Here is a 26,689-nt window from a genome sequence, read left to right as displayed (position 1 = left end):
AAACAGTGCTGAGAGAAGCCATCTGGGGCAGACTGTGTAAACTGAAGGTGTCTGAACACGACGCGGCTAAAATGCTAGCAGCTTTCGACTTGTCGGGTTAACGTGAAGAGGCATGAAGGAGACTTTTTTAGGGAGCTGTGGTGGGGCCCTTCAGGCTGGTTTTTTTCCCCCATACATATTTGTGATTTTCCATGGATAATGCAAATAAATTAGCAGTGGATGGTATTAGGGGTGAGCTTTTCAAGCAACAATTATATTACACACAGCCCTGTTGTTGCACACGGGCCAAAAACAAGCTAGAAGCAACAGAGAATGAGAAAATATGGAGTTGAGTACGTTTTTTTACTCCACACCCTCACACCCATGGGCGGTTTAGAGTGTTCCATTAACCTCGGCATTTTTTTGGACATGTGGGAGGGAACTGGAGTATAACATGCAAACTCCACCAGGGGAAACAAACCAGCAACCTTCTTGCTGTGAGGCAACAATGCTAGCCACATGTTATGCTGTGTGGCTAACAGAAAACAACGATGAAAAGAACTCCAGTGCATGAGAGCGAATGAAAGTAATGCAGGGATCCCAGCGCGTTGATCCATGAGGAGCAGTGAAAGAGATGCATTCAATGACCCTGGGAAATGTCATTACTTGAGCTTGAAGCAGTACATTCAAGAAAAATGTCATCTCCTCTGCAAATGCACACTTCCGCTGCCACCTTGTGGTAATAGATGCGCCACAATTTTACTATTTAGGAGTAAAAAAAATACATCATGCACTGATGAAACCTTTTCTTTTTTTTAATATATGAACGGATGGATTTTCATAATCAAACGCATAATTGAATATACATGCCCATCCCAAGATGATATCCGTTAAAAATGTGGGATATGTTTCACATTATCAGTGTGGAACATAATAAGGGATTAGTGGTCTTTCATGCAGCTGGGTAAGTCAACCTTAATGCCGCGTAATACCACTTGAATGGCATTTTTTATCCAGAGGAGTTTGAGCATGCAAGGGTTTTCTTTTGCAATAACCCTATGACACATACTCACACAACACAACATACACAAGTCAGACAGCTCTAAATAAGTGCGGGTAGCCATGACTACTGTGTTTTTGTCCATTAAAGAACCTCAGGGAGCAAAATAACTTTGAGGAACCTCCAACACTTTAGTGAAATCTATGATGAGTGATGGTGAGGATTTGGTTTACCTGTGCGCACTGCTTTTCAGATGGAGAAATGTAAAGATTTTTTTCTTCTATCAAAAAAAAAACATTCTGAGCTCCTACTTTATGGATAATTTTTTCCACTGCCAACTATTTCAAGGTCCACCAGAGCCATGCTGCAGATCTTTCCAGCAGGCTTAATGTGCAGAAATTGATTTGGGAGAGAAAACAATCTCGCCTCAGATGTGTGTTTTGTTTTCATCTTTCTTTAATAGAAACTTCAGTGAGCAGGAAGTGCGTGCGTCGCGAAAATTATCTGCTTTCACACGCTCTCGCCAGACGGCACCGAGCCTCCACTGCACGCGTTCACACGGCACGCACATGCGTGTAGATGCACACAACGCGCCATATACTGCACCATTGAGGGGAACATTACGTGCCTTTGTGTACCTTTTCCTCAAGTCAATATTTTCACATAAAGCACAAGTTGGAGGCAAAGATGTACTTTTTTTTGCAAACAAATATAAATGTTGTTGCAAGTGAGTAAAAAGCGATTGATCGTGGGGGGATCAGTAAAAAGTTGCTGAAACTGTGAAGTTTCTGGACTTCACCTGAGCTCAGACGCTCATGCATCTTGTTATGGAGGAACTTCTACTCAGGCCACAGATAGGTGAGGGTGAGAATGTGTTAGGTCACACCATGTGACCTTTAGCTGAGGCCGCTGCGCTGCCATTGGTCTAGAGCCAAACAACCCCCCACCCCCTGAAAATGCCCACAACCACCCACCTCCCACACACACATACAGAGTAGTCCTCTGTGCTGCCTGACCACAGAGCTACAGGGAGTTTGTCGGCCCTGTGAAACCTTCTGTGCTGCCATTATCCTTTTATTTATTATTATGAAAAGCAATGCTGAATATTGCACAATTCATGTACAAAAAAAGTGTGCAGAGTATGCAAAGTTCCCTCATAAGAAATGTTTGTCTATAATTTGTGTTGCCATATTCGTTTTTTGAAAGAATACATGATATTTTCAAGAGTTTCTTGGTTTCAGAACACAGTTTGATTATGATTACATTATGTCAACGGTCTCAGTTTGATTCCACTGCGATGCATTGCATCCTTAATTTTCTGTGTTGGCTACTTTTTTCCATTAATCAATACAAGCACTCAAAACTAAAACAAAACCCATGGTGGAGCAGCAGCAGCTTCCAGCAACTGGAAAACTAAGAATTGATTATTTGTCGGCGTCACTGCGTCAGTGCAGAATGTTTACATATCTGCATCTCCAAAAATGATTCTTTTCAACACAAGTTTGATTTTATGTTTTTGATTTTTCCTCTGCTGCATCACTGCTGCCACTCAAACATAAACAAATGTGTCGGAATCGCCCCTATACTTGCTTTAGAGTGACTCACTTGAAAAACCCACAGCTCCAACTCAAAACACAACTTGAGACATTGTTGGAATAATAATAATAATGATAATAATAATAATCAGCATGTTTTAGGTCATTCTGGAATTCTGCTTAATACTTAATAGTTAAGCCAGAGCTGCAGAGGGTTTTTATTGTGTTATAAAATTCAGCAGTGAACAATAAAAGTGTCTAGTAAATGTGCTTGATGAGCAATAGTAACAATCACAGCTAAACACAGGTTTGAGATTATTTACATATACGTATATATCTTAAGAAATATCTATATAATGCTGAACACCTCTTTTTAAAATGTGTTTTTTTTTATGGTTAAAACATTTACGAAGGCCAGATATTGAAAAACTATAGAGCAAATACTTTTAATTCTCACACATGAAAATCCAATATTATTAAATGAAGCTCTAAATTATTACAATTTTGTGCAGGAAGTGAATGTGTGAGGTAAATCTAGTTTTGCCCAGTTTAATTATAATAAAGTCAACCGTGTGTGTGTGTGTGTGTGTGTGTGTGTGTGGTATTGTCTCATACGTGTCTCTTGTAACTAATGTGGACACAAAAAAACAACATCCAATGCAACAGTTTTAATCCACGGCTTCATCGGCGTGTAATTAGAAAACTATATACGCTGCGTGTTTTTTTGTCTCGCGCAGCCTCCTCGCGTCTCCCTTTTCCTTGTAAACCCGTGAACACTGACAGCTTGTTAATGATTCAGATTAGCGCTGTGACGATACATGTTTGGATATTTGCACTCGCTCCATTCTTTTATTTGAATTCCCGTTTGGAGTGGTGGAGGTGCAGGGAGCTCGTGTGTGAATGTTCCCTTGTTTTTTTTTTTTTTTCAATCACGCAGGCGGAACAAATCTCGCATCAACATGTACTCGTGCGTTTTTACGAGCACGTGCGATGGAGAAAGCATAATACATTTGGTGTGAAACAGATATTGCGAATTATTGAGTCTTTGTGGTTGGAAAATGTATTAGTTTAAAAATTAATTTAAGTGAATTTGCTTTTACGCACAAGTTCCAGTGCCTCTGTTCTGGATTAATTGTTGATAAAAAGTGTGAGCAGAATATAAGCAGCACATTGAATTTAGTCAAACTTCTCATTCAAAGTCGTGTAAGCTCTTACCTTGTCAGACTGGAGGAGAAGTGTGTGTGGAGAGGCTGCAGAGGAGATGGTGTGCACTCCCGTGCGCCTTTTCAGCCAAATGAACATTTCCCCCTCTTCTCCTCAGGGTCATCCTCCGTTCTCACGTGTTGATTGTGTGGATGTGTATTGAGGCTGCAGACCGAGTGTGTATTCACCCTCTTACAGCAGCGGTCGCGGCTTATCCCCTCTCTGTCATAGCTGATTATTGCCCCGCGTTACCGACTCCATCAAAAGGTGACACGAGAAAAGAGGGAGGAAATCTGGACAGGGACGAGTTTTGACCGCAGACAAAAAAAGAGAGATAATTATGTTTCTCTTGTGTTTGTTATTCAACAGTGTTTGGAGAAACAATCGGATTTATTTCTCTACATAATAATCCTCCCCAGAGACATGACCTGAGGCCTCAGCACCAGCATGACATCAGCTCTTAAATCAGCTCCAAACAGGCTGCCATTGCCTTTTGCTTTTTTTCACCTCTCCCCTAAAAAGAAACTATAAAAGTTTCAATGTAATCACAGAGCGTATAGTGAAAACACGACCACACGATGGTCATAAAGAGGCGGGAACAGGTTGCACACAGCAGCCCCGCACATGCAAAGACTCTAAGATAGTTTACATATACATGTATTTATGCGGCTCTTTTCTGCGGGTGGTACTGCGGTGTTTCCTCCCCGGTGTCTCCGCTCTGCCTGCAGCCATGATGCTGCTGCTGCTGCACTCTCGTCCCCCCGCATACCTCTGTCTGTGTGTGTGTGTGTGTGTGTGTGAGAGAGAGAGCATGTTTGCTCAAGCTGCTTTGGCACATTTACGCACAATAACATAAGGAGCAAAGTTACAAAAGCCATGCGTAAAGGTCAAATTTGTCGTTGGAAAAAAATTCTTTAAATCACAGCTGCGGTTGGTTTTTTGTTTTTTTTTTGTTTTACGCAATTACACCTCCAAATCATTATAGATAATTTATTAAATTAAGTTAAAATTAAACTATACTTTGTTTAAGTGTGGATTATTTTTGTATACACTATTCCACCTCAGAGAATCTCTAAAAACAGGGAGAGATAGAAAAAGAAAACAAACACTAATGGACCCCAGTCATTGTTGTGTGGTCCAACTCCTGTTTGTTGATTCCCGTGTTATTTCAAGCACCAGTGACCAGCCGAGGCTCCTTGGCTGAGCGCGCAGACATGTATTCAGCAGTTAATCTGACGGAGCATCTCGTCGCTTTGTGTATTGGAGCGGCCCATTGTTTTCCTCTATAGATTAGCCGCACAAGTACCTCACATAATCGAAAAGGCTGTAGACACACTGTCATTGCTCTGCACTCCACTAATAAGGAACTGCGCCAACACAGAGATTCAATAAAAGTCCTGCAGCAGAGTGTTTTTGAACAATATATTTACTTCCATTAAATAAAACACAATCGTTTTTTTGGATGTTGGAAAAAAACAAAAGAACATAATTTCGTACCAAATAGTATACACAGAGCAAAAAAACCAAATCATTTGTCGCAGGAACAATTTTTTCGATGCTTCTTTTTTTGTCGTTTTTTTAAATTCCAGAATTGCTATTCTAAATCGATATTCACACAGACATTAATAATAAATTTATAATATGTTAGAAACACACAACTGGTGCGTTTTAGTATGTACATTCCCTTTGTGTTTGCAAGCAAAACATGATTCCTTTTTCAGGGGGTTTTCTTCTTTTTTTTTTGTCCACATGCGTTGATAAATTGAGCCTCGCGAGAGAGGGAGAGAGAGGGAGTGTGTGGAGGGTTAGAGCGCATTCGCCTCGACAAAACAGGAGATGATCATTCAAATATATATACAACCTTTTTTTCAGTCAACAATCAACGTCCAAATATCCACCAGAGAAAAAAAACACGTATGTGTGTCTTTTGTGAGTGTGTGTGTGTGTGTGTGTGTGTGTGTGAAACAGCTGGATCCATCAAAGGGGAATAAACCTAAATAAAAAACAACAACTCCCATTTGAGTTTTTTGACTCCGACCTGGAGCTGAGCTTGATTCAGTGGTTCAGTCTCTCGTGCCCTTTTTTTGGTGAAAAATGAAAAAGGAAAAAAAAGTTGTAGTAGTCTCTTGTTCCTGTGGCCGGGCTGTTTGTGATTACCCACACACTGCAAAAAATGACCAGCATAACAAACCATATTTTTTGTTTTTGTTTTGTTTTGGTAACCAACCCTAAAATCATAATTCCCCCCCCCCCCAAAAAAATTAAAGTTTAATCTATAGCAACAGATGTTTGGCATTTTTCAAGTCAAATGTGGAAACATAAAAGCCAGAATGACGCAAACTAGTACAAAGAAGATGTCAGTTGATGGAGAAATGTCCTTAAAAGTAAAAAAAACAGATTTCCTTTCTCCTTTTAGCGAGACAATAACACCTTTACTTGCAACTAAACAGCCTCGATGGCTTGTTAGAGTGATGATTTTTTGCAGTGCAGGCAGGTATTAGACTGGTCTGTCCACGGCGTACTGGCAGGCGCTCAGATTAGACCCCGGGTTCTGCACACTGGCGTATCCAAAGCTCGAGTGCTGCTTGGCTTTCAGTCTCAGGCTGGCCAGGCTGGAGTTACAAGTGTCCCTGTACACGTATGGCGGGGTCGGCGGCGCGTAGGGACACGTCGGCGTGGGCACCCCGGAGTTGAGAGACGGGTTACTGAGGTTGTTCAAGTTGTTGAGGCTGTTGAGGCTGGAGCCCGGCACGCCCGTGACCGCCGACGGCACCATGCTGGAAGTCATGGAGGATATGGAGTTCGGCGGCGAGAACATGGTCTGCGAGGACAAGGGGTTGACGTTCATGGAGTTGAAGAAGGGGAAGCTTTTGGTGGATAGTGAGGCCGACGTGAGGCCCTTGGCGGCCCAGTTGTTGTACGTGTAGCTCGGGTACATGTCTTCGTAGGGCTGCATGAGTCCGTTGAACTGCGGCCCGAAACCGTTTTTGCAGAGCTCGGCTTGTTGGTTTCTTTCCCGTTTCCTCCACTTGGCTCGCCGGTTCTTGAACCAAACCTAATGCAACGAAAAAAACAAACAAAGAAACCCACGGAATTAATTCTAGTCCATCGTTGTTATCTCTTTTATAGCCCACATTTTTTTTTCTCGTTATGTTTTGCAACAGCTGCAAACTATCAAGACGAATTGTACTTTTACATCTAGGTTGTGTGTGTGAACCCATTAGTCTTTGAATCCGTCTTTATCTGAGCTGAATACACACACACACACATCTGTCAGTGCACCGTGGATGTGTATTCCCTCTGCAGGCTCCCACAAACACTCTGACCTCCATCACACGACACCAGGGCGACAAACGCAAAATACAAGCTTTGCACCTCTTTCACACGAAGCAGCGAACACGGCTGGTATCTGTCACACAAGGACTGAGGCTCGTTAGCGTCATTAATGCGTTGTTAATGTTATTACACGCGAATAACAGGTAAATAACAAACCAGGTACTTTTGCCTTTTTTTCTCATAATGAAATAACTGAAAGGGTAAAAGGTAAAATATTTTTAACAACACTGATTATTTGTCACTGAATTGTAATTTTATTTAGTCTAAGATCAATGTTATTAAAATGAGTCTTGAGCAAACAGAAAATTAAACAAGATTGTTTATAAAACATAAAATTATACTCTATTATTTTCATGGTAAATTCAGCCGTGCGTAAAGTTACAGTAAGTGTCCGTGCGTAATAATCACTCCCAAATGTGGCCAGTTTATATTTGCACACACATGTACACACAGGGACTGTTTGTGTTTATACCCAAGGGATTTTACTCACCCTGACCCGGGCCTCTGTGAGGTTGGTCCACACGGCTATCTCCTCCCTCGTGCTCATGTCCGGATAACGATTCCGCTGGAAAGTGGCCTCCAGTTCCTGCAGCTGTTGGCTGGTGAAGTGAGTCCTCTGTCGCCGCTGCCGCTTCTTTTTAGACGGGTCATCCGAGGAGTCGTCGTTTTTATTCTGGGTCTTTTCTTTCTCTGTCAAAGAGGAGAGCAATTACGCTTTAGTCAGGCTGATATTAGATCCTTTTCTTATGAGACTGAGAGAGTGCGCAAAACTCTTTGGGAATTGAATAATTTTGTTTAATTGTATTAAGCAGAAAATATTATTTAGAACCAATTAAATCATTGCTGGATTTTTACGCTGTCACTTTTCTGGGATTTGTGTAAATATTTTAAATAAACCTTGACACTAAATGAGTAAAATCGGACACATTTTAGTTGACACATACACAAAAAAAACCATTTTACATAACACAGAAACTTGACAGCTGTAATCTGTTATCTCTGCATGCACATTAAACCCGCGTCGCTTCGATTAACGGAACCATCTTTTGTTTTTTTGGCACCGCACATGACAACACATCTGCAGCCCGGACGGTTCTTACCGACGGACTCCGGACTGGACGTGTCCGACACGGTGTGCACGTCTACCCGGTGTTTAGAGTCCACAGACCGCTGCAGCGGCTGTAAGCTGGAGGCCATCGCCAGAGCCGTGTAGTGCGTGGAGGCAGGTTTATTATTCCCTGTGAGGTGGTGGGGATGGTCTGTGTTTAATGGATCCCTCATAGAGTTCATGAGTAAAAAGATCGCACAACTGGCTGCCAAACGCAGATCAAGTTCCCTTTAAGCGGAAAGTCCGAGTGCGGAATGTGTTCAGCTCTCCAAAAAACGCACAGCAGCAGCAGCAGCAGCAGCGGGAGCGCGGTTCCTCTTGCGATTTGTGAAGAAACCCTCTTTGTATTTGAGCTGGTAAAAGCTTTAAAACAGGCCATCGAGCGTTGCCATAGCACCGGTGGTGAAGAGCGGTGAACTCGGCGGACTATCAGAGTGACAAGGACAGGTACGCGATATTAGATCCAGAGGCAGACGCGCACCACACCGCTCTCTGTTCATTTCAGCTGTTGCCTGCCTGCGCACTGCTCATCCAACTGCGCCTCTATCCAGACCTCCACGTCACTGCGTTGCGCCCGCCCCCATTTTCTCTGACAGGCACATGTATGTGGATATGACAGTGTGCCCAGCCAACCCGGAGCTCGCAGAAACGAGATATGTCTGCCAGTGTGTTACCCCCGCGGGCTGGCGCTTATTTTCCCCTCTACCAAATAAAAGCATGTAAAGAGAGATGGGGACGCACCGCGCACCCGCGGCGCGTCGAGGTGCAGTTGTGCAGCAGCCCAAGACCAAATAATAATAATAAAAAAGAAAATACAGTTTGGCCTCATTTTATGACACGGGTCCAGTGGCCCAGCAAAACGATGCACTTCCATTCATACTCCAACTGAGCCGCAGATTCGCTGTCTGTGTCTCTACAGTTTACTCAGTGTGGATGAAACGAGCCACTGAGAGGATTGTACTCAAAGCAAACACACACACACACACACATATATATAAGTCCCTAATGCAGACTTAATAGCAAACGCAACAACACACAGAACCACGGCCCATTGAAAGGCCACGCGATTAAAGGGCAGGGAGAAGGAATAAAGGCAGAGTTGGAACCCATCTCCAATCTCCTCTGTGCGCACTTGTCAAACTGTCAAACGCTAACTAGCAGACATGTACAGTATGTTAAAAAAGAGCTCACGCGCAGCTGGTGCAGCTCACACAGAATATATCCCGTTCTGTTAATGAGAAAAGAAATAGTTTTCATTCAAACGCAGGGTGTGGTGGGGAATATTAGACACACGAGGTCTAATACTTGAGGTCTGATCCTCAACGCGACGCATGCAGGGAAGTGAACGTTGTGTCCAACACTGTGACCAAATCTGACCCTTGACTTCCTGGATGTACAGAGCGAAATGATTGCTAGTCATAAATGAGGCGATCCTCTTGACCTCAGCACAGTTAACGTTCAAATAGACATTACATCAGTCACCCACGTTACTCCATCAGAGTGTTGTGTGTGTGTGTTTATCTCACTTTTAATCTTTAAAGACTCTCATTTGCATATGAATTTCAGAAAAAGAGGACTTTTCTTTAATGAGTTTGAGTTGATGTGCAATTAAAAATCAACAATTCCCTAAAGATCTGCATGTGCGCCTTAAGGGAGGGGGAAAACCGAAATAAACAAATGTGACTTTTAGTTTTTCAAGGTGGAGAAATGTCACGAGGTAACAGGTGAACTGACGGAGCGTGTTTTTTTAAAAGCGTCAACAACACAACACAACACAACAGTGAGGATGATGAAGTGAAAAATCATCATCAAACACGTGAAAATAGCCCATATCCACGTGGCCACTTGCTTGTAAGACATGGACTGATGCCATAGAAGCTGTTGATTTATAAATACCTACACACACACGCACGCACGCACGCACGCACACAGCCCCAAACTGAACCAGTTCTGTCTCATTAGAACCAGGTTCTAGTCTCTATTTGAGGCCAGAATAAAATTTGTTTGACAACTTCCAAAACTTGATCAAACAATAATTATATTAAAGTGCTATATTTTCACTTCTAATCATAATATTAACGTGTATTCCAAGCCATACATTTGTGCGCGCACCATCCTGTATTTAATCCCGTATTTCTGAACAATAATAAAAGACGAATGATACATTTTAAATTTGAAATAACCAGTTATACGTCTTTATTTGATGCTCCTTTTTTCCCCTCTCCCTCTCTCTCCCCTCCACTGTAATACTAAACCTGAAGTGGATTATCGGTTTCCTCTTCATTTCTACCTTGTGAATGCTTTATCTCTCTTCTCTGGATTACCGCGCGCAGCAGGCCTCTGTCATAGAGGGCCATTAATTAGCAATTCAGTCAATATAGCAGGGAGACGACGAGGCTTTTTACATAGGATTAAGGGGAGACATCAGATTCCCTCCATTAGCGTATTCCTCCTCACGAATGGGCTTTCATTATACATTTACTTTTCCCCAGAGTCGCTTCCAACAAGCGCTGCATATATTAACAGCTGAGTTGAAGCTGAAAACATCCTCTCTTCTTTCTTTCTTTGTTTTTTAAATTATTATTATTATTATTGTTGTTATTATTAATTCAATTTTTTACTTGTTATTTAAAATCAATGACGGTTCACAGTGTGCGTCTGTGTCATTATGACTCTACAGCAGGCGTCCTCGGGCTAAATGGAGCAGAATGATAGTTATTGGTTATTCGTTTACGAGCCTCTAACAAGACTTGATGTCATTTCCTCCTCCTCCTCAGTGGAGAATAATTAACAAATCCCAGACTCTGCCCCCGCAGGATCCCAAGCTTTTTCCTCTCTTAACTCCTGTTTATAAAAAATATGGTTTTATTTTGGAAAATACAATTTATGAGAAGAGGGGTAATAAGGATTATCATTATTATTATTATTATCAGTGGGAAAAGAAATACGCTTTATTGGTCACTTTATTGGCAATGAAAGCACATTTTCTAATATTATTAGATGATATCATAAAGGGTTTTAATTACATTAAATGACACTGCTGTCATTCTCACTGAAATCCCTGGATGAATCCACCCGTGTTTCCACCTGCCTGCTTCAAGCCGTGCAGCGGCCGAAGCTGCAGGGCCACATGTGGCCACCAGGTGTCCCTCTAAGACAGGACAACCTGCCTTAGACCCCACCGTCTCTGTCCACTGCAGCGACACAGCAAACATTTTATATAGAATATATTAAATATTATTAAAGCTATTTTCTTTAAATCACCAACAGAGCGAACACAGAATATTGTTTGAGATTTTTCTTTAAAAAAAAAAAAAAAACCCATTAAAAAGGGCTTAATTTTGTCTTTAATTAAAAGCGTTGACCTCGTCTTTAAGGGAATTTCTCAAAACGACTTTGAAATAATTAAGTCAGCACCACAGTTAATTTATAAATTCTGTTTTAAATACACATCAATACCTGAATTAATTGTGATGCCAAGAGTTATGTTTTATATTATAATTTGACATTATTATTATTGTTGTTTTTATAATAATATGTTAATTTGTGTAGTAGTTTACCAAGTCTGTGTTTTTTTCGTTTCTCTTTGGCACATTTAACAATTTTAATATCATAATTGACCATAACCATTATTACAATATGAGGATTATGTCAATTCTTTTTTTCTGAAAACAAATAATCGAACAAATAAATAGAAACATTTATTACAGTTTTCATTTGTCTAGTGGCAGATTTCTCGAGTCACTCACCTATTTGCGCACAGGTGGTGGCCAGTTTGCGGCAGTGGGAGTCCATTGCGACAGTCTGAGGAAAAGCGCTTCTGAAAAAAAACGACAAAAGACAGGAAGCTTTTAACACTGATATGATATGATGATGAGTATTATGGGCTGGGGAATAAATGTTATGCAAAATAAACGAATAATAAAAAGAAACGCATTCAAAAATTAAGTATTAAAATATAGAAAGTACATGTGCTAATATCTGCAGTGGCGCACTGATGATCCACAGTTGCACGGAAATGATTTCCTCTGTGGAAAAAAAAAATGCCAGCAAACAACAGTGACACGTGCTTCATTAAAACCTCACTTTATTGGACGAAAAAGGAAAAACATCAGCATTATAATAACATAATTCTATTATTTCTCATCATAAAGTGACAAGGTGCCTCCTAAATAAAAACACACGTTTAAAGACATGGCATACAGACTAACAAGTAAATAGAAATACAGTAATAATGTAAAGAAAATATGATTTATATATATATAGTGTGTAAAGCTGGTGGTGTTTTGCGTCATTAAGGCAGATATGTCGGTGTCTCGGTGCAGAGCCGTTGGAAGTTGCACTGATTCCGTGGTAAAATCACGGGATTAGAGTCTGATTGAGATGTCTGTCGGTGGGATATTACAAAATTCATTATCGCGGCCCTCACACTACCTCGATATGAAGTTACACAGATGGGGTTTTATTAGCCCAGGCTCACACTGTTTGCTTATGATAATTCAAGTCGGGGGGAAATTTGCATGCAGTCATGCTGTTAACCATTTCTCTCCCCCCCACCCCCCTCCACCCACACCGCCACTTTTTCTCTTCACCTGCTCTACATCACCATCATCACCATCATCATCTTCCTCTTTAATTCCAAACATGCAGATATTGGAGGTTAAGTTTTACACGCGCCTCATACCTGGCGCAACCTTTCCTCCACAATCCACGCTGCAAAATGAAAGAGTGTGGGTCACGCTGTAAGGTGGAGGGGGTTATTGCACGCTGGCTGTGTGTGTGTGTGTGTGTGTTATATATCTGATTTAATGAGTGGGGAGCCCGCCTCCTTTTTATTTCCCCCGCTCTCTGTTTAGTACAGTTTTTTTTTTTACTGTTTTACTTTATTTCTGGGTTTTTTGTCTTATCATTCGTTAGGGAAAAAAAGCCCAAAACAAGATTTCCTTCAAAATAAAAGTATAGACTAGTAAAATAAATAAAATACCATAGCATAAATAAATTTAAATATAGTATTACAGTGGTGTGCTTGGTACAACCCTTCATATATTCTTTTTTTTGTCTATTATTATTTACAAAACACTCAAACGACGATTACAAATGACACATTGTAATTATATAAAATCGCCAAATAAATAATAACTTATTATTATTTCTTAAATGTGATTAATTTTAAGTGTAGTTTCCTGTGTTTGTCTGACAGCTGTATTATAATTTAAGTGCCACCTCTATTATAATAACTTGATTTAATAAATTAATAAAAATAATCAGTTAATATAAATATCTATATTTTTTACCACTGAAATTCCGCAGTGCTGTCCCAACACGAGCGATTTAAAATATATTTTAAATCCGATTTTTCATCCATTCGCGCTGTTGCTTTCTCTCTTCCTCTCTTCCTTCACTCCTGCGCGCGCGCTCGCTCGGCAGCACCGCGGACGGTTTGATCGGGGTCGGTGAGTCACATGATGGCACCGGGCCCAGCGCAGACAGAAAGCTGGCACCGCCTCGCGCTGCGGCTCCACTTCAGAACTCAACGCTCAACCGAGAGCATGAGCGACTGCAGCCCTTTTTTTTTTCTTTTTTTTTTTTTTACCGCGGGACTTAACCTGACCTCCCCTGCGCCGCCGCGTGCTTCTGTGTTAATTAAAGGCGTGAGACCATGAACGCACCACCACACACCTTCATCCTCATATCCATATAAGTCTTAAAGAACGCAGAGGAAGGTAAAAACACACCTGGACTTATTACGATTAATTCGGCCGATGCCTTTTGACCAAACTGTGTTTTTATGGCATTTACGCAAACACGCGAAAAACCGCACAAACGCTCAAAAATCATAACACGAGAACAAAACTGTGTCACCACACATCCGCTTCCCCCACACTCCATCACCTCTAATTACCCACTGTTATTTACTCTGCTCTCACATCTAAACAGCAACAAAATAACCCGAGCTGAAATTCATCCACACTTTCCCCAAACTAAGTGCACTCACCAGCTGATGTGAGACACCGGCGCGGGGGGTGAGGGGGGATCCGCTCGTTGGTCCGGCAGCCGTTTTATTCTCTGTGTAGTTCGTGAAAGCGGGGTAAATTCCACTGTCCAGACGCACACACTCGTTGAAGATTCAGTCCAGTTTAAAAACGCTACAAATGTGGAAGTTGTTCTGTCCGGGGAAACGTGCGCTCTGCGTGGATCTGGCTTCCACCTCCGCGCTATGTTATCCAAAAAGAGAAAGGAAGAGACGCAGCGTAGAAAAAACAGCCTTTAGGATTGTTTCATGTATGCACATAAATAACCATCTATTTACAAAAGTGACGAAGGGAAAAAGAAGCGAAGGAGGCGCTTTCATCCGCGTCTCTTCTTGGTTCGTCCTCTTCTGTCTTCCTCAACTTTTTCCCCCTAGAAAGACGCTCTAAGAGTGGCGCATTTTTTTTCCTCCTTCTTTCTCGCTCAGGGAGAGGGACCCCGGTGTGTGTGTGTGTGTGTGTGTGTGTCTGCGTGGGTGTGTGTGTGCGTGCTATTTAAAAGGGGTGTGTTTGTATGTATGCGCGCCTGTGTGTGTGTATGTGTAGTCTAGTAGAGGACAAACTTAGATCCTCTCAACTTTCAACAACAATCACACACACACACACACACACAGAGTAGTGTCTTTAAAAAGCACACGCATGTTTTTTTTTTATCAAACTGTGATGTCCGTGTGGATTGTTGCAGACACGCGGGAAACATAAATGAACCCAACCTGCCATTTTTACGCAAACTACGCACTGTAATAACCACAGATATGTGCGTTAATGGATTGAACCTACATGTTATTTAAATAAAACACTACATTAACTCCAATAAATTGTGTAATCGGTAATATTGGAGCATTTGTCTAGAATATTTTGAATATTTCACAGGAAAAGCAGCGGATTTCAGTGAACAGCTGGTTCGGATGCAAATGTTCTGTATAGATCTGTTTTCACACACACGCACAGATTTTTCTTTTCTTCTTCTTTTCTCCCCCATTCGCATCTTAATTGTGAGGGAAGCAGGACCGGACGTGGGCCTGCAGTTCTCCCCGCGACTAATCCTTCTTTTACATTTTTAGTCATACTCCCATTAAAGCCTAATTAATGCGCACACCCATGCGGGAGTTTCCAGGCAAAAAGGGAACACTGAAGCAAAACGTGCGCATCACGCATCCCATCAAACCTCCTCCTCCTTCCTCCAAAAAAAAGAATCAATGTGCCAAAAAACACACGTGGTGCTTAGGCTATAATGACACGAGTCAGTGATGTAGACACTTTAACAACTGCTTTGATCAGGGTTAGTTATTCATTCATTCATTGTCTTCTGCTTTATCCTCCACGTGAGGGTCGCGGGTCGCTGGAGCCAATCCCAGCTGACACGCGGGGCGAAAGGTGGGGGACACGCGTGGACAGGTGTCCGCAACCATTCACTCTCACATTCACACCTATAGTGTCCAATTAACCTCTGCGTGTTTTTGGACTGTGGGAGGAAACCGGAGAAAACCCACGCGCACACGGGGAAAACATACAGAAAAGGCCCTTATTAGACAACCGGGTCTTCATTTGCTGCAAGGCCAAATTTATTTATTTATTTATTTATTCGAGACAAAACACACACAAAAAATATCCCCACACATAAATTCCTCTGCTCAGGCCTACAAAGGCCTTTTTTAAAAGAAAATAATTTCCCACTGGCGTAAACACGGAGTGCGTGGAGTCAAATGCAAACCAACACGAGAAGAAATAAAATTAAATCAGTTGTGTTTACCAACACAGCTCGTGCCGTGCCTCTAAAATTTGACCCGTTTGCTTTAATATTGGATTGTGATGTGTGGCACACGCACTCACGCGTAAAGGCGCGCACGTACTCCACCACGCCCACGCTACACGTGCACATACACAGAGAGAGAGACGCGCACAATAATGCAGGTAAACGACTCCAGAGCACGTGCAGAAAACATCATGCACATCTTCAAATCACGCCCCCGCGTGCACGGAGGGAAGAAGAGGGAGAGGCGCAGTGTTCGGCTATATATTCTCCTCTTACCTTCTTATACAAAGAGGGAGAGAGAGAGAGGGAGAGAGGGAGGCTGGTGTTTCTCACGCAGGAAGGTGCAGAGGAGAAATGCCTGAAGTTCAGAGAAGGCTGGCGGGTATGAAATCTTTCGCCTCGGGGGCAAAACCGGCGGCTTCTTTTCATTTCAAGCGCTTATCGATTCGCTGTTGTCATCTTTGGCGACGCAGGAGGACACTTGAAAGAATTTCTGATGGGGCTGTGATGTGAGAAACGAGGGGTGACCTGCTCAGCTGATGCCCTCTCCTGATTCTTAACGAGCAGCCTCTAGTCTCTAGTACAGTTGGGACATTTCAACTCTTCTTCCCATGCTGCTTTCATGTACATGAGCATCCATTTTAAAGAGGAGGGGGGGGAGGTGATTGACTGCAGCAGTTTCAGCAGCACAAACACAAACGCCAGGACATTTCAATTTGTTTTCTTTACTTTTTTCTTTATTTATTTAATTTAAATGTTGTAATCTTGTAACATTTTTTTGTTTATGTGAATAAACCACAGCTCATTTCCCTCATTAGTGCTGCAGGGGTGAGGCCTACACGGCAGCCAAAGCACCTCATAAAGCTATTATTTCACAACACCCCTGATTTTCCTCTCTATATTTAATTCCCAAACTTTAAAATGATGCATTAAAAATTGTCCTAGTTTGTACAGAAACCTCAAATATTTAATAAGTGATTTGTTTTTTGTAAATAAAAAGTATAAATAATAAAGAATTGATCAGGAAACTCCTCCATGGAGCAAATATTGCTTGTAAAAATGGGCCTGTATGTATGGCATGCGTCCAATGCAAAATTTGCACAGTGACACCTATAGAAATCAGTCTTATTTTGAAAAGGAAACCACACCTTATTTTTTAGCATGGAACGGTTTGCTGTGACAAATGCCCTTTTTTTTTTTTTCTCTCCACCAATTTCTGCAGCCTTTGCATCCTGCCCACGCCACGAGGAATCAATTACAGTCGAGTTAAAAAAGAAACAAAAAATGTGTTTTTCGGCGCTCATCTCCCAACTTCTCCCTTCATCTCTCGACATGACTGTTGAATCAATTCCACAGGCTGTCAGTGGAAATGAATGCAAACCTGTGTTTTCAGTGAAATGCCCGTTTACAGTCCTAGTTTTCGTAGGTGGTCATCGCTCTGTTGCAGCAGGGAAGCTCGAGTCATGCAGATGTGAAGTGGCTGCATTATTCAGAGGGGGGGCAGCGTGGAGTGTGGGGCTATTCTCTGCCTGAGAAACCACGCAGCTTGGCTTTCTTTCTCCCCCCTCCTCCCTTTTTCAGTCTTAGCCTCAAAACCTCACATGATTGTCGCCTATAGTGTTCTGTCTGGCCAACAACTCTGCGGCCATGTAATAAAATTTGGTGTTTCCAAAGCCACAAATCTTTAAACAAATCAGTTTATGTACTGCTAATATGTTAGAAATAAAGTCATGGCTGGGACTTTTGCTCTGATTTTTTTTTTGGGGTGTGACTAGAAGACGGGATGAAGAGACAGAGGGAGGAGGAGGAGGAGGAGGAGGAGGAGGAGGAGGAGAAAAAAGACAAAACATTAGATTAATCTGTCTCCCCTCCGAGACAGAAATATCCTGTGTGTATTTCCCGCCGTCAAGTATCACTCCAGGAATGTTATTAGTGAAAAAAGCTGCCTGTAAATTAACCAAATTAAAAGGGTGGATCGTTGATGGCTCTTGAGCTTGTTGAGTGGCTTTATGTCTGATCCTTACTGTTCCAGCTCTGTCACAGTACCAAAGGGAGCGGGGAGCTACGCTAACGCTAAGCACTCAAACTAAGCAACATGGCTTGTGGTTTTTAGGACGTAATGCGCGAGGTCAGTAAATGACTTGCATGTTAGGCCGCCCTCACTTCTCCCCGACATGCCCGGCTACCGTGGTGTATATTTAAAAAGTACTCAGCTCTTCGTCTTTGTCTTCTTCTGTAATTATCCTCTCCTCAGCTCCCAAAGAAAATGCTTAGCTGATGTCAGTGTGGTTTTGGCCCCCAGACTGCTCTAATATTAATCCCATGCATGAAGCGGCTTCAGATGAACGAGGATTACTTTGAATTAAACTCCTGTCCATGTTTTTTTATGTGAACGCATTAACTCCTGTCACTGCCGGTCAGTCAGACGAGTCCGGCCTCCGCGTTTCACTCGACTTTGGACATGACACGGCTTTGGTCAGGCGTGATTAAGAATGTCCCTGAGAGCGGGACGGCATTCATTACACCGACAGCCACGGACGGACGAGTGCAGCGGTGCTTTCATGGGCGCGGGGCATGAGCCTCGGAGGGAAGTCGGAGTCCGTGCATGCATAAACACATGCGGCCTCAGCCTTAATCACAGGTGCAAGTGGGCCAATAAATTGCTCAAGCAGGTCTCTGATCAATTACATGAAAAATCAATGGGAAGCTGCCACTAACCTGCCTAAGGGGAAATCGGCCAAGAATGAAATTGGTGTGATAAAATGACTATGATGCCTCCCACCTTGTCAATAACATGTAAAACAGTTCAGCTACATGCTAACTCTCCTGTCAGCCGACCCGAGGTGGACCCAAAGGTCACAATTGGAATCGGCTTAGTCCTAATTGGTCTACTGTGGCAGAGAGAGTGGGGATGGCATGAGGAAGAGGGAAGGAGGGGAAGCTGGAGACGGACTCGGACCGGTTCACACATGAGACGGATAAAATGTGCAAATGGCAACCTTAAACATGTACATGTGAGAGCGAGACGAAGGATTTATCATTCTGTTTGCGAGTCGACTAAATGTGCCGTCATTCCCATGGCAACCTCCGTGGTTTCTACCATCTTGTGGATGTCCTCCACTGTAGTATTTTTTGCAGTATAGACTTTGCCTTTGACTTTGGAGAGACAGGGCAGGAGGTAGAAGTTCAGTTCAGTTATTTGGCTTTATTATTATTATTTCACTATTTGTATAGAATTATTTGTATTGTTTATTTTATTCTGGACACAAAAACAAAACTCTGTGGAACTCTCCCAAGATGTCGTACTTGATTTACTCGATGAACGTCCGCTTCAAAATATGAAACGTACGATCTGTTGTGTCCGTCATAGAAAATGGCAGCCTCTCCCAAAGCAAGGGCATTGTCCAATATATATTCTAAGTCCATGAACGTTGAATATTTTTATTGTAAATCCATTATTTATTTATACACACAGACGTGTGGGTAATTTATTCAATCGTTTACCAATAAATCTTCCTAAATGTTACATATTGGGCCTTAAACCCAACCTTGGGTAAACATGGAGTTGAATAAATTCAAAGTCCCTTTATTAAAGGTCGCAGTCGAAGTGGTCCAGTACAGTACAGTGCAGTTTGGAATGGTACAGCCCTGGGTCAGGCTTGCGGTGCGAGGGGTGTCCGATGGCCGTCGACAGCAGACAACAATGGAGGATGCCCAGCAGCTCGTTTTGTTTTTTTTCGTGCTCGATTTGTGGCCGTTTGTTTCCACAAGACGTCGAGCTTTGTTTGAGAAGAGACTACAGAGCACTGGTGTCAAACTCAAGGCTGGCGGGCCAAATCCTGTCCGCCATGCAATTGTGTTCGGCCCGCGAGACGATAGATTAGTACCAAGTTATCTCGCCAGTAAAACAAAGACTTTGAAAACACAGAGGCGGAACCAGAGGGGGGGTTATTTGTATTTGGCTTCCTCTCTTTTAGCTTTATACATCTAGTAAAAATTGAGTACAGCGAATTATTGGCTAAGATACATCCTTCTTGTGCTGTTCTACTGAAATACAGTAGAGGAAATCAGGGAAAAACTGGTACCCCAGTGGAAGGGTGACAAAAATGGAAGGATTGGGGCTGGTTATTTTGGTAGTATTCATAATGGAAATGGAAATGCGGCTTAAGTTAAGATGACCACCTTACCATCCTGCTGTGCCATGTCTACACAAATACACAAATTCAAGTTTTCAACCATGGGGACGAAGCTCGGAGGAGAATGTAAATTATCTGAAGAGTTAAAAAAAGAAAAAGAAAAGACAAAGACAAAAGGAAGATAAAGGTTAGTGATGTGGAGACAAAGAGAGAGCGAGAGAGATGGAAAGAGGGGAGGGTGAATACGACATGGCTAATCTGAAATCAGGATGCCAGTCCCGTGTCATGTGTTCTGATTAGTTCCAGTGTTTCATGCTCATCTCTGCTTTTCATGGAGCCACATTGCTACGCGAGGTTTACGGCGACAAAACCCCAAGTGACCGACGAGTCTGTGCGCGGCGGCGCGGGGTCAACATCCACTCGTGAGCTCATCTAAAGCACGCACAGAGGGAAGCAACATAGACTTGAACTGTGGCTGATTTGGAGAAGTTACAGCAACTCGTCTTTTTTGGACGACTTATGTTATCACACGGTTTCACACGTACGGCAGATAGACTTCTAGCTCTGTGGCCTTTTCCCTCCAAGCACATTCACCGATCCGTGAGTCAGCAAACACCGCAGGAGAGGTGACGGACGGAGGGAGGGAGGGGAAGGGAGGGGAAGGGAGTGAGGGAGGTCCATGTGCTCATAACTCTTCATGCCGGATGCAAGATTTGCTGTGTGACTGGTTTGGTGCTTGTGTGCAGGAGTGGCTGTGTCTGTGGTTTGTAGAGAGGGAGAGAGAGAGGGAGCATGTGTGAATGAAAGTCTGGTGGTGGTGAGGTGTTGGTGGGTGGAGGGGGGGGTCTAATCCAGTCCCAATGTGAAACTGTTGACATTTGTGCTTTTTTTTTTACCTTCATTATGTGACTGGGGCTGTTTTGTGCTGGATTAACTGCAAATCTCCCATGCAGCACATTCAGCATGCCACTAGTAGTTTAACTTCATTAATAATGGATGAAGAGATTGTAATCCAGGAGTAAGAGAGCATGCAGGAGCACCCTACACACACACACACACACACACACACACACACAGAGGGCACCCCCTTTGGTAAGATCTCCTTTTTTACCCCTGGCACAATCCTGTGATGGTGATAATAACATTATAAAATGTGATATTGCGTTAATACCTTTTTGTCTCAGTGTTGAACCCACAAAGGTTGGGGTGTGTAATTAAATATATGGGGGGGGGGGGGGGGGGGGGGGGGGGATTGTAAAAATGGGGGGTTGGACTTGGGAAGTCTCTGTGGTGCATATGCTAGTATCTTCCATTGATTGTGTTTACTCAAGCTTCTCATTGCAGACTATTATAAAAGACCGGGGGACACACCCTGGCCTAACAGCAGGATAAGAGGGATTAAAGGTATACATATTCACCATTTCTCTCTCTCTCCACTGCTGCTTTGATTTCTGCCAGCACAATCGTGATACAGGCATGAGCGCAGCAAGGCCCAGAGGTGTGAAGTTGTATAGAAATCTTTAAATATGAACTACGAGAGATAATTATACAGCATCTTCTCACTGTGTTAATGGTGGCGTCGACTTGTTCGCCGAGTATACGGTGTACATACTGCAGTACAGATCAAGCCTAGGGGACATTTTTCACACTGCAAAGTGGTGCGAATTCCCAAAAAAAGTAGCTTAAATTCAGTGCTGGATGCTCGGGGGCTCTGGGGCACCAGTTCCCTGGGTTGAGAATCCAGTTACAGATACAGATTAGTCCACTTTGGGTCACCACACTGTTATTTCCCCTAATATTAGAGCAGAGACCATTGATCATATGACCTAAGAATCACTCTAACACTACCCACGAGTAAACTATAGTAGTCGTATTTCACGTCAAAGAACGCTAAACTAAAAGAAGTGTGAGATCTGATTTTGTCTTTGTTGTGTTTACATGTAAAACTTTACATTAAAAGTCAGATTTTAGTCCGACTAAGACAATTATTTGGTTTTCTCAATGTCACGTAAACACATTAGTCGGACTAACGTACCGGGATCCTGCGATTCATAGTCTGATTACTCCTGCATGTATACACTTAGTCAGATTGGAGTCGGACGTACAGTATATCCTCCGGTCTTTGACCCGGATGTAGAAGATGAGCGACTTATAAACTGTTGCCGGAAATCATATGGAGGCGGCGGCCTGTACAACGTGTTTTTGTTTTTTTATAATGTAAAGGTCAACAGGAAACTGATTCAATACGCATTATCTTATAGAGAGATATATAACTTAGTCTTAGTCTGACTAAGACAAAGACTAGTCTTAGTCAGACTAGGACCTTAGCTTGATTAAACTGACATTTCTTGTTATGTATTACTGGATTCTGGACAATGAACATGAACAGAAAACACGGTGGCCTTCTCTTTGAAGGGCATTTGATGCATTTTGAAGCTTAAGGTGAAAAATAAAGGACATATTTCAGTCTTTTAAAATAACAGGAAATATCTAAGTATCAGCGTATACCCAAGTGTTTAATTAAAACAAACTTCTTTTAGATTTCTTCCATCAAAAATATTGACTTCTACTCAGCAAAGGTTAGAGAATTTGTCAAACTATTGCGTCTCGCACCCACTGACCTTTGTGTGAAGAGTTTCAAAGTCAAACATGTGCAGCTCCAGAATGACACTAACATGTGGCGACACAGGATATCAGTAAAATCTCTGTAATCTCGTGATGTCCACTTTGAACCTCTTTTATTACTGTTATTTCACTGAAATTATTTAATTTCACAAGGCTCTTTAATATCCCTCATGTAACTGATATTTTGTTGCAATAAAAAGACCAAATAAATGGTATAATTTAAGCTTCACAGCACTGTATCACAAAAAAACTGTGTGGCTTCAGGGCTGTTGTTATCAACGCCTTTCTTTTTTACTCTCAAAGGGAAAAAACAGGACAGGAATAAAGTATAATGGTTCTACATTAATGTTTGTGAGGTGTGTATAAGCCCGACGATACAAAACCAAAGCCCTGTGATGTGGTAACACACCGGCAGCACAAACCTGTCAAACGCCACATTTGGAGACGACTCCTGGCACATTTGTGGTTGGGGAAAATAACCCGAAAATCCGATTGCGAGCTTCCTGTTTCAGTCGAACAGAAATCCTGTCAGTTCTTGTCCGTCTGGAAGGTGCAGGAGCGCTCCGGGGACTCGGTGTGAAAGGGAGGCAGATCAACCCACGGGGGGATTTTCAAATAAGACGACTAATCAAACCCTATTACCTGCAATTATGTGAAGATTAAAGTCATACGAGACAAAGTGTATTGATCCCAGAGGGGAAGTTTGAGGTGTTGAGTGAAAGTGTAATGTCATTAAGAGGATAATTGTGGTGTCTCACTGTAAGAATGTGATACACGGCTTCTTGGAAAAGAAATGCTGCTAATGTGAGGCTCTTTTTTTCCATTTCATTTTTATTGTAAAACCATATTCTGAGTCATAGAAACATTGTGTTTATTGCTTTACTGCACCTAATTAACCGTGTTGTTTCAACTGATCAGAGTTTCCAGTCATGGATTATTCATGGATTATTTAATTTGTGTTTTTGATCATGTATTAATATTTCCTAATTTGTTCCTCTTAAGCTGACAAGTATTTTTTTTTTAACACGATGCAGGCAGGGAGTCAACTGAAGATGCGGTAATGTCTAACGTGAGTAGGACTTATTTGCCCCCTTGCATGCTGGGATATGCAACATTTTTTAGCATCATTGGTGAATAATTCATGTAATAAAATTCAACATCATGTCACTGAAGTGATACGAGGGAAAACTAAAGTTCCTTATTTCCCGTGGCTTTGTTTACTGTGTTTGGGAAATATAGAAATCTTAGATTCTACTCAAGTATCTTGCATATACACACCATTTTTGTGGAAACTTGGAAAGCTATACTCCAAAAAAAATATATATGCATGTCAGTATGAAAAGAGCAATTCAGTAATGGAGAGATCGCCTCCAGTCATCTGCCACGTATGTGGTTGCCAAGTCTTTCCGTGCTTATCTGGTGGACGGGGGCTCAGGACGGAGCGCCTCATTCCCAAAATGCATTTAACGACCTGGGGACGTGACTCAACAATCAACTATTTTTCCCGTGATCCCACCTACAACGGATTTAATATCCTTTAAGAGCTGCCCGGTGTCTGTGAGTAGCTACCGGGCTCTGATTGTGGGGGTTTAGCACTTTGCTGAAGGGCACGGCAGCTGTTGTCGTCGCTGAGGCAGCGGGCGAACATGTTTACTGTCTCAACAGTCAGCATCCGGACTCCCCAACCTTCCCTGTGCGACCGTCGGATCATGTAATTAGCTGGAGGCTGTCTGAGGCACAGGGAACACCGGGGCGGACAGCTTTGATGTGTGAGGTGCCACATTGCTGCAAATAAATGCTTATTGGTGCAAGCTTAGGTGATGTCATAGTTCATCGTAACGGCAGCCTCGTAAATAACGTTTAAGAGTGTTTCCAAGTACATCTTTTTTTGACTGACGTGTCGGTTTGCTTCGGGGCCGGCACCGCTGACGCCCGGCATGCTGTGTATGTCACTCAGCATTTTCCAGTGTAGCGAGGGCGACCGAGAACACACACACACACACATGCGTGCGGCAATATCTCTTTCTTTAAAAATAAAGTTCCCTACATTGAAAAAAGAAACGCCTGCAATTGTTTAGCACAGAATTAGACGTGTGACCGTTTGTCACTGTCAAACGCGGCGACACGTGCGTGGAGACGCTCTGTTAGGAATCTGGGGAAACCAAGGTTTGTTCCAACACAGAGACACACACACACACACACACACACACACACACACACACACACACACACACACACACACACACACACACACACAGGTGGTTATGTCAGGCATATTCACGGCCCACACACCTGGTGCCAGCGTGGCCTAAACTTCCTCAGTCAAAGGGACATGTGGACGGAAAGTCGTCTACTTTTAAGGCCTGGGTCAGACTTTCCGTGACGGTGTGTGCACAGAGGTCCGTGGGGATTTGGCCGCGTAAATTTTTCTTCATTCATTCGCTCATTTCTGTGTTGGTCCACACACTGTGCACTGTACATGCAGTCTTTGCATATGTATGTATGTGTGTATATATATATATATATATATATATATAGCTCAGGTGGTGGCACACGCTTTTGTTTCTGTCAAAAGACACAAAGAAGAAAGACATACAAAGAAAAACCTGTCATTTCTAGTATGAACAGAACCATGGGCATGGACTGAGGATCACCATGGACGTGGTGAGTATGACCCAGACCTTATATGGTGGAGGCGTCGACTGAGAAGCTTCTAATCTACTTCGATGGGGAGGCGTCAAACACAAATGCATTGTGGGTAAATCACTTGTGCTTAGGGGGCAACAGTTGATGTGTAAGCAATAACCGTCTGTAGCCGACATGTCCCGTTCTGTCCTGTTGGCTCCGCCCCCCGAATCCTGCCCCATTTTTTGCCGTGACTCATCTTCATCTTCTTGCTGTTGTCTCCGCTTCATGTATAGTGAAGATTTGAGTCCTGTGCCGCAGTTTTTTTTTTTTTTTTGTCCATTTAGTGTAAAAAAAAAAAAAAAAAAAAACATCAAATTCGTACTTCTGGGAGTGTGAAGTCCTGGTGAGTTTGAAGAAACAACTTGCATTGTTTTGTTCACCTGGGCACTCCCTTTTTTCCCACATTTCACAAATTCAGTTGCTAATGTTTCCTCTGAATGATGCATAAATCGTAGCTGAGATTAAACACCCCTCTCCAATCCTGTCCCCCTGTGAAATCAAATTCTTTGATGTCTAGTACTTGCTGAGGAGCAGCCGTCCAAAATCGTGCACAGCAGAGCAATAACCTCGTCACTAAAGGATGTTTGCGTGGCGGCGGCGGCGGCGGCGGCGACGGCCTCACATGATACATGTGCTAATGCTGAGTACTGAGTTACATCTGGTTCCCTTTGACTGGGAGGAAACTCGCCGGCTGCTGACACTGACGCTGACGCTGGACCGTAAGCTGCCGCTGGATAGCCTGTGCTTTCCGTGTCTTCTGGGGACTGCAGTGCATGCGACGCGTCAGCCAAGGCCACATGAGCCCCGGAGCATTCCCCTGTCTCTCTAATGTTTCAATTAATTGCAGGGCTGTCACGAACAGTGTTCAGCTAACAGGAAACACATTGGCTTTGACATGAAAGCCTCACTTGTTGATAGATGTAATTAGAAGTGTAAAATCTCGTTCCAGATTGTTTCACACAACTGCAGCCCCCCCACCACCTCCCCCCTCCCCTGGCTCGCTATGCCTGACAGGTTTAGCGTGTCATGGAGAGTTGGAGGTTTTACTGTTGTTTGTCATTACAGAACATGAATTGATTTCTTTATTTTTAGTGACAGATTTCTTCCAAAAAGGGTTAAAAATGTAGTTTTGACCTTCAAGGCTGCACCGGAGTGAGATTATTTGGAAATATTAAAACTCTTAAGAGAGAAAAGAAAGCGTTGGAGTGGAACCAGAGCCTTCGTTACTCGACTGATAATGTCTGACGTGATGGTTCGCGCAAACGCGGCGCATCCGGGGTGGTGCCCATGACTT

General features: G+C 42.8%; 1 protein-coding gene and 1 long non-coding RNA gene across 4 annotated transcripts in view; one reads left to right on the top strand and one right to left on the bottom strand.

The window, feature by feature from the left end:
- Window positions 1–26,689, top strand: part of LOC131472827 (uncharacterized) — a 56,849-nt gene that overhangs the window by 10,124 nt on the left and 20,036 nt on the right. The gene's annotated exons all lie outside the window — the stretch shown is intronic.
- pitx2 (paired-like homeodomain 2) overlaps window positions 5,126–26,689 on the bottom strand; it is a 51,783-nt gene continuing 30,219 nt past the window's right edge. Inside the window, exons 1-4 of one of the 3 annotated variants that reach the window (XM_058650285.1) lie at window positions 14,157–14,648; window positions 11,911–11,981; window positions 7,544–7,743; window positions 5,126–6,772 (exon numbers count right to left, since the gene is read on the bottom strand). In XM_058650285.1, the coding sequence (XP_058506268.1) occupies window positions 6,215–6,772; window positions 7,544–7,743; window positions 11,911–11,956 (804 nt within the window). In that variant the 5' untranslated portion in view covers window positions 11,957–11,981; window positions 14,157–14,648 and the 3' untranslated portion in view covers window positions 5,126–6,214. Of the gene's footprint in view, window positions 6,773–7,543; window positions 7,744–8,153; window positions 8,855–11,910; window positions 11,982–14,156; window positions 14,649–26,689 lie in introns of those variants that run through there. The other 2 variants (XM_058650287.1, XM_058650284.1) reach the window with 2 other exon arrangements.

The sequence above is a fragment of the Solea solea genome, chromosome 14 (assembly GCF_958295425.1).
Source record: "Solea solea chromosome 14, fSolSol10.1, whole genome shotgun sequence".
NCBI classification, from domain to species: Eukaryota; Metazoa; Chordata; class Actinopteri; order Pleuronectiformes; family Soleidae; genus Solea; species Solea solea.
This window is presented reverse-complemented; position numbering and strand designations above follow the sequence as displayed.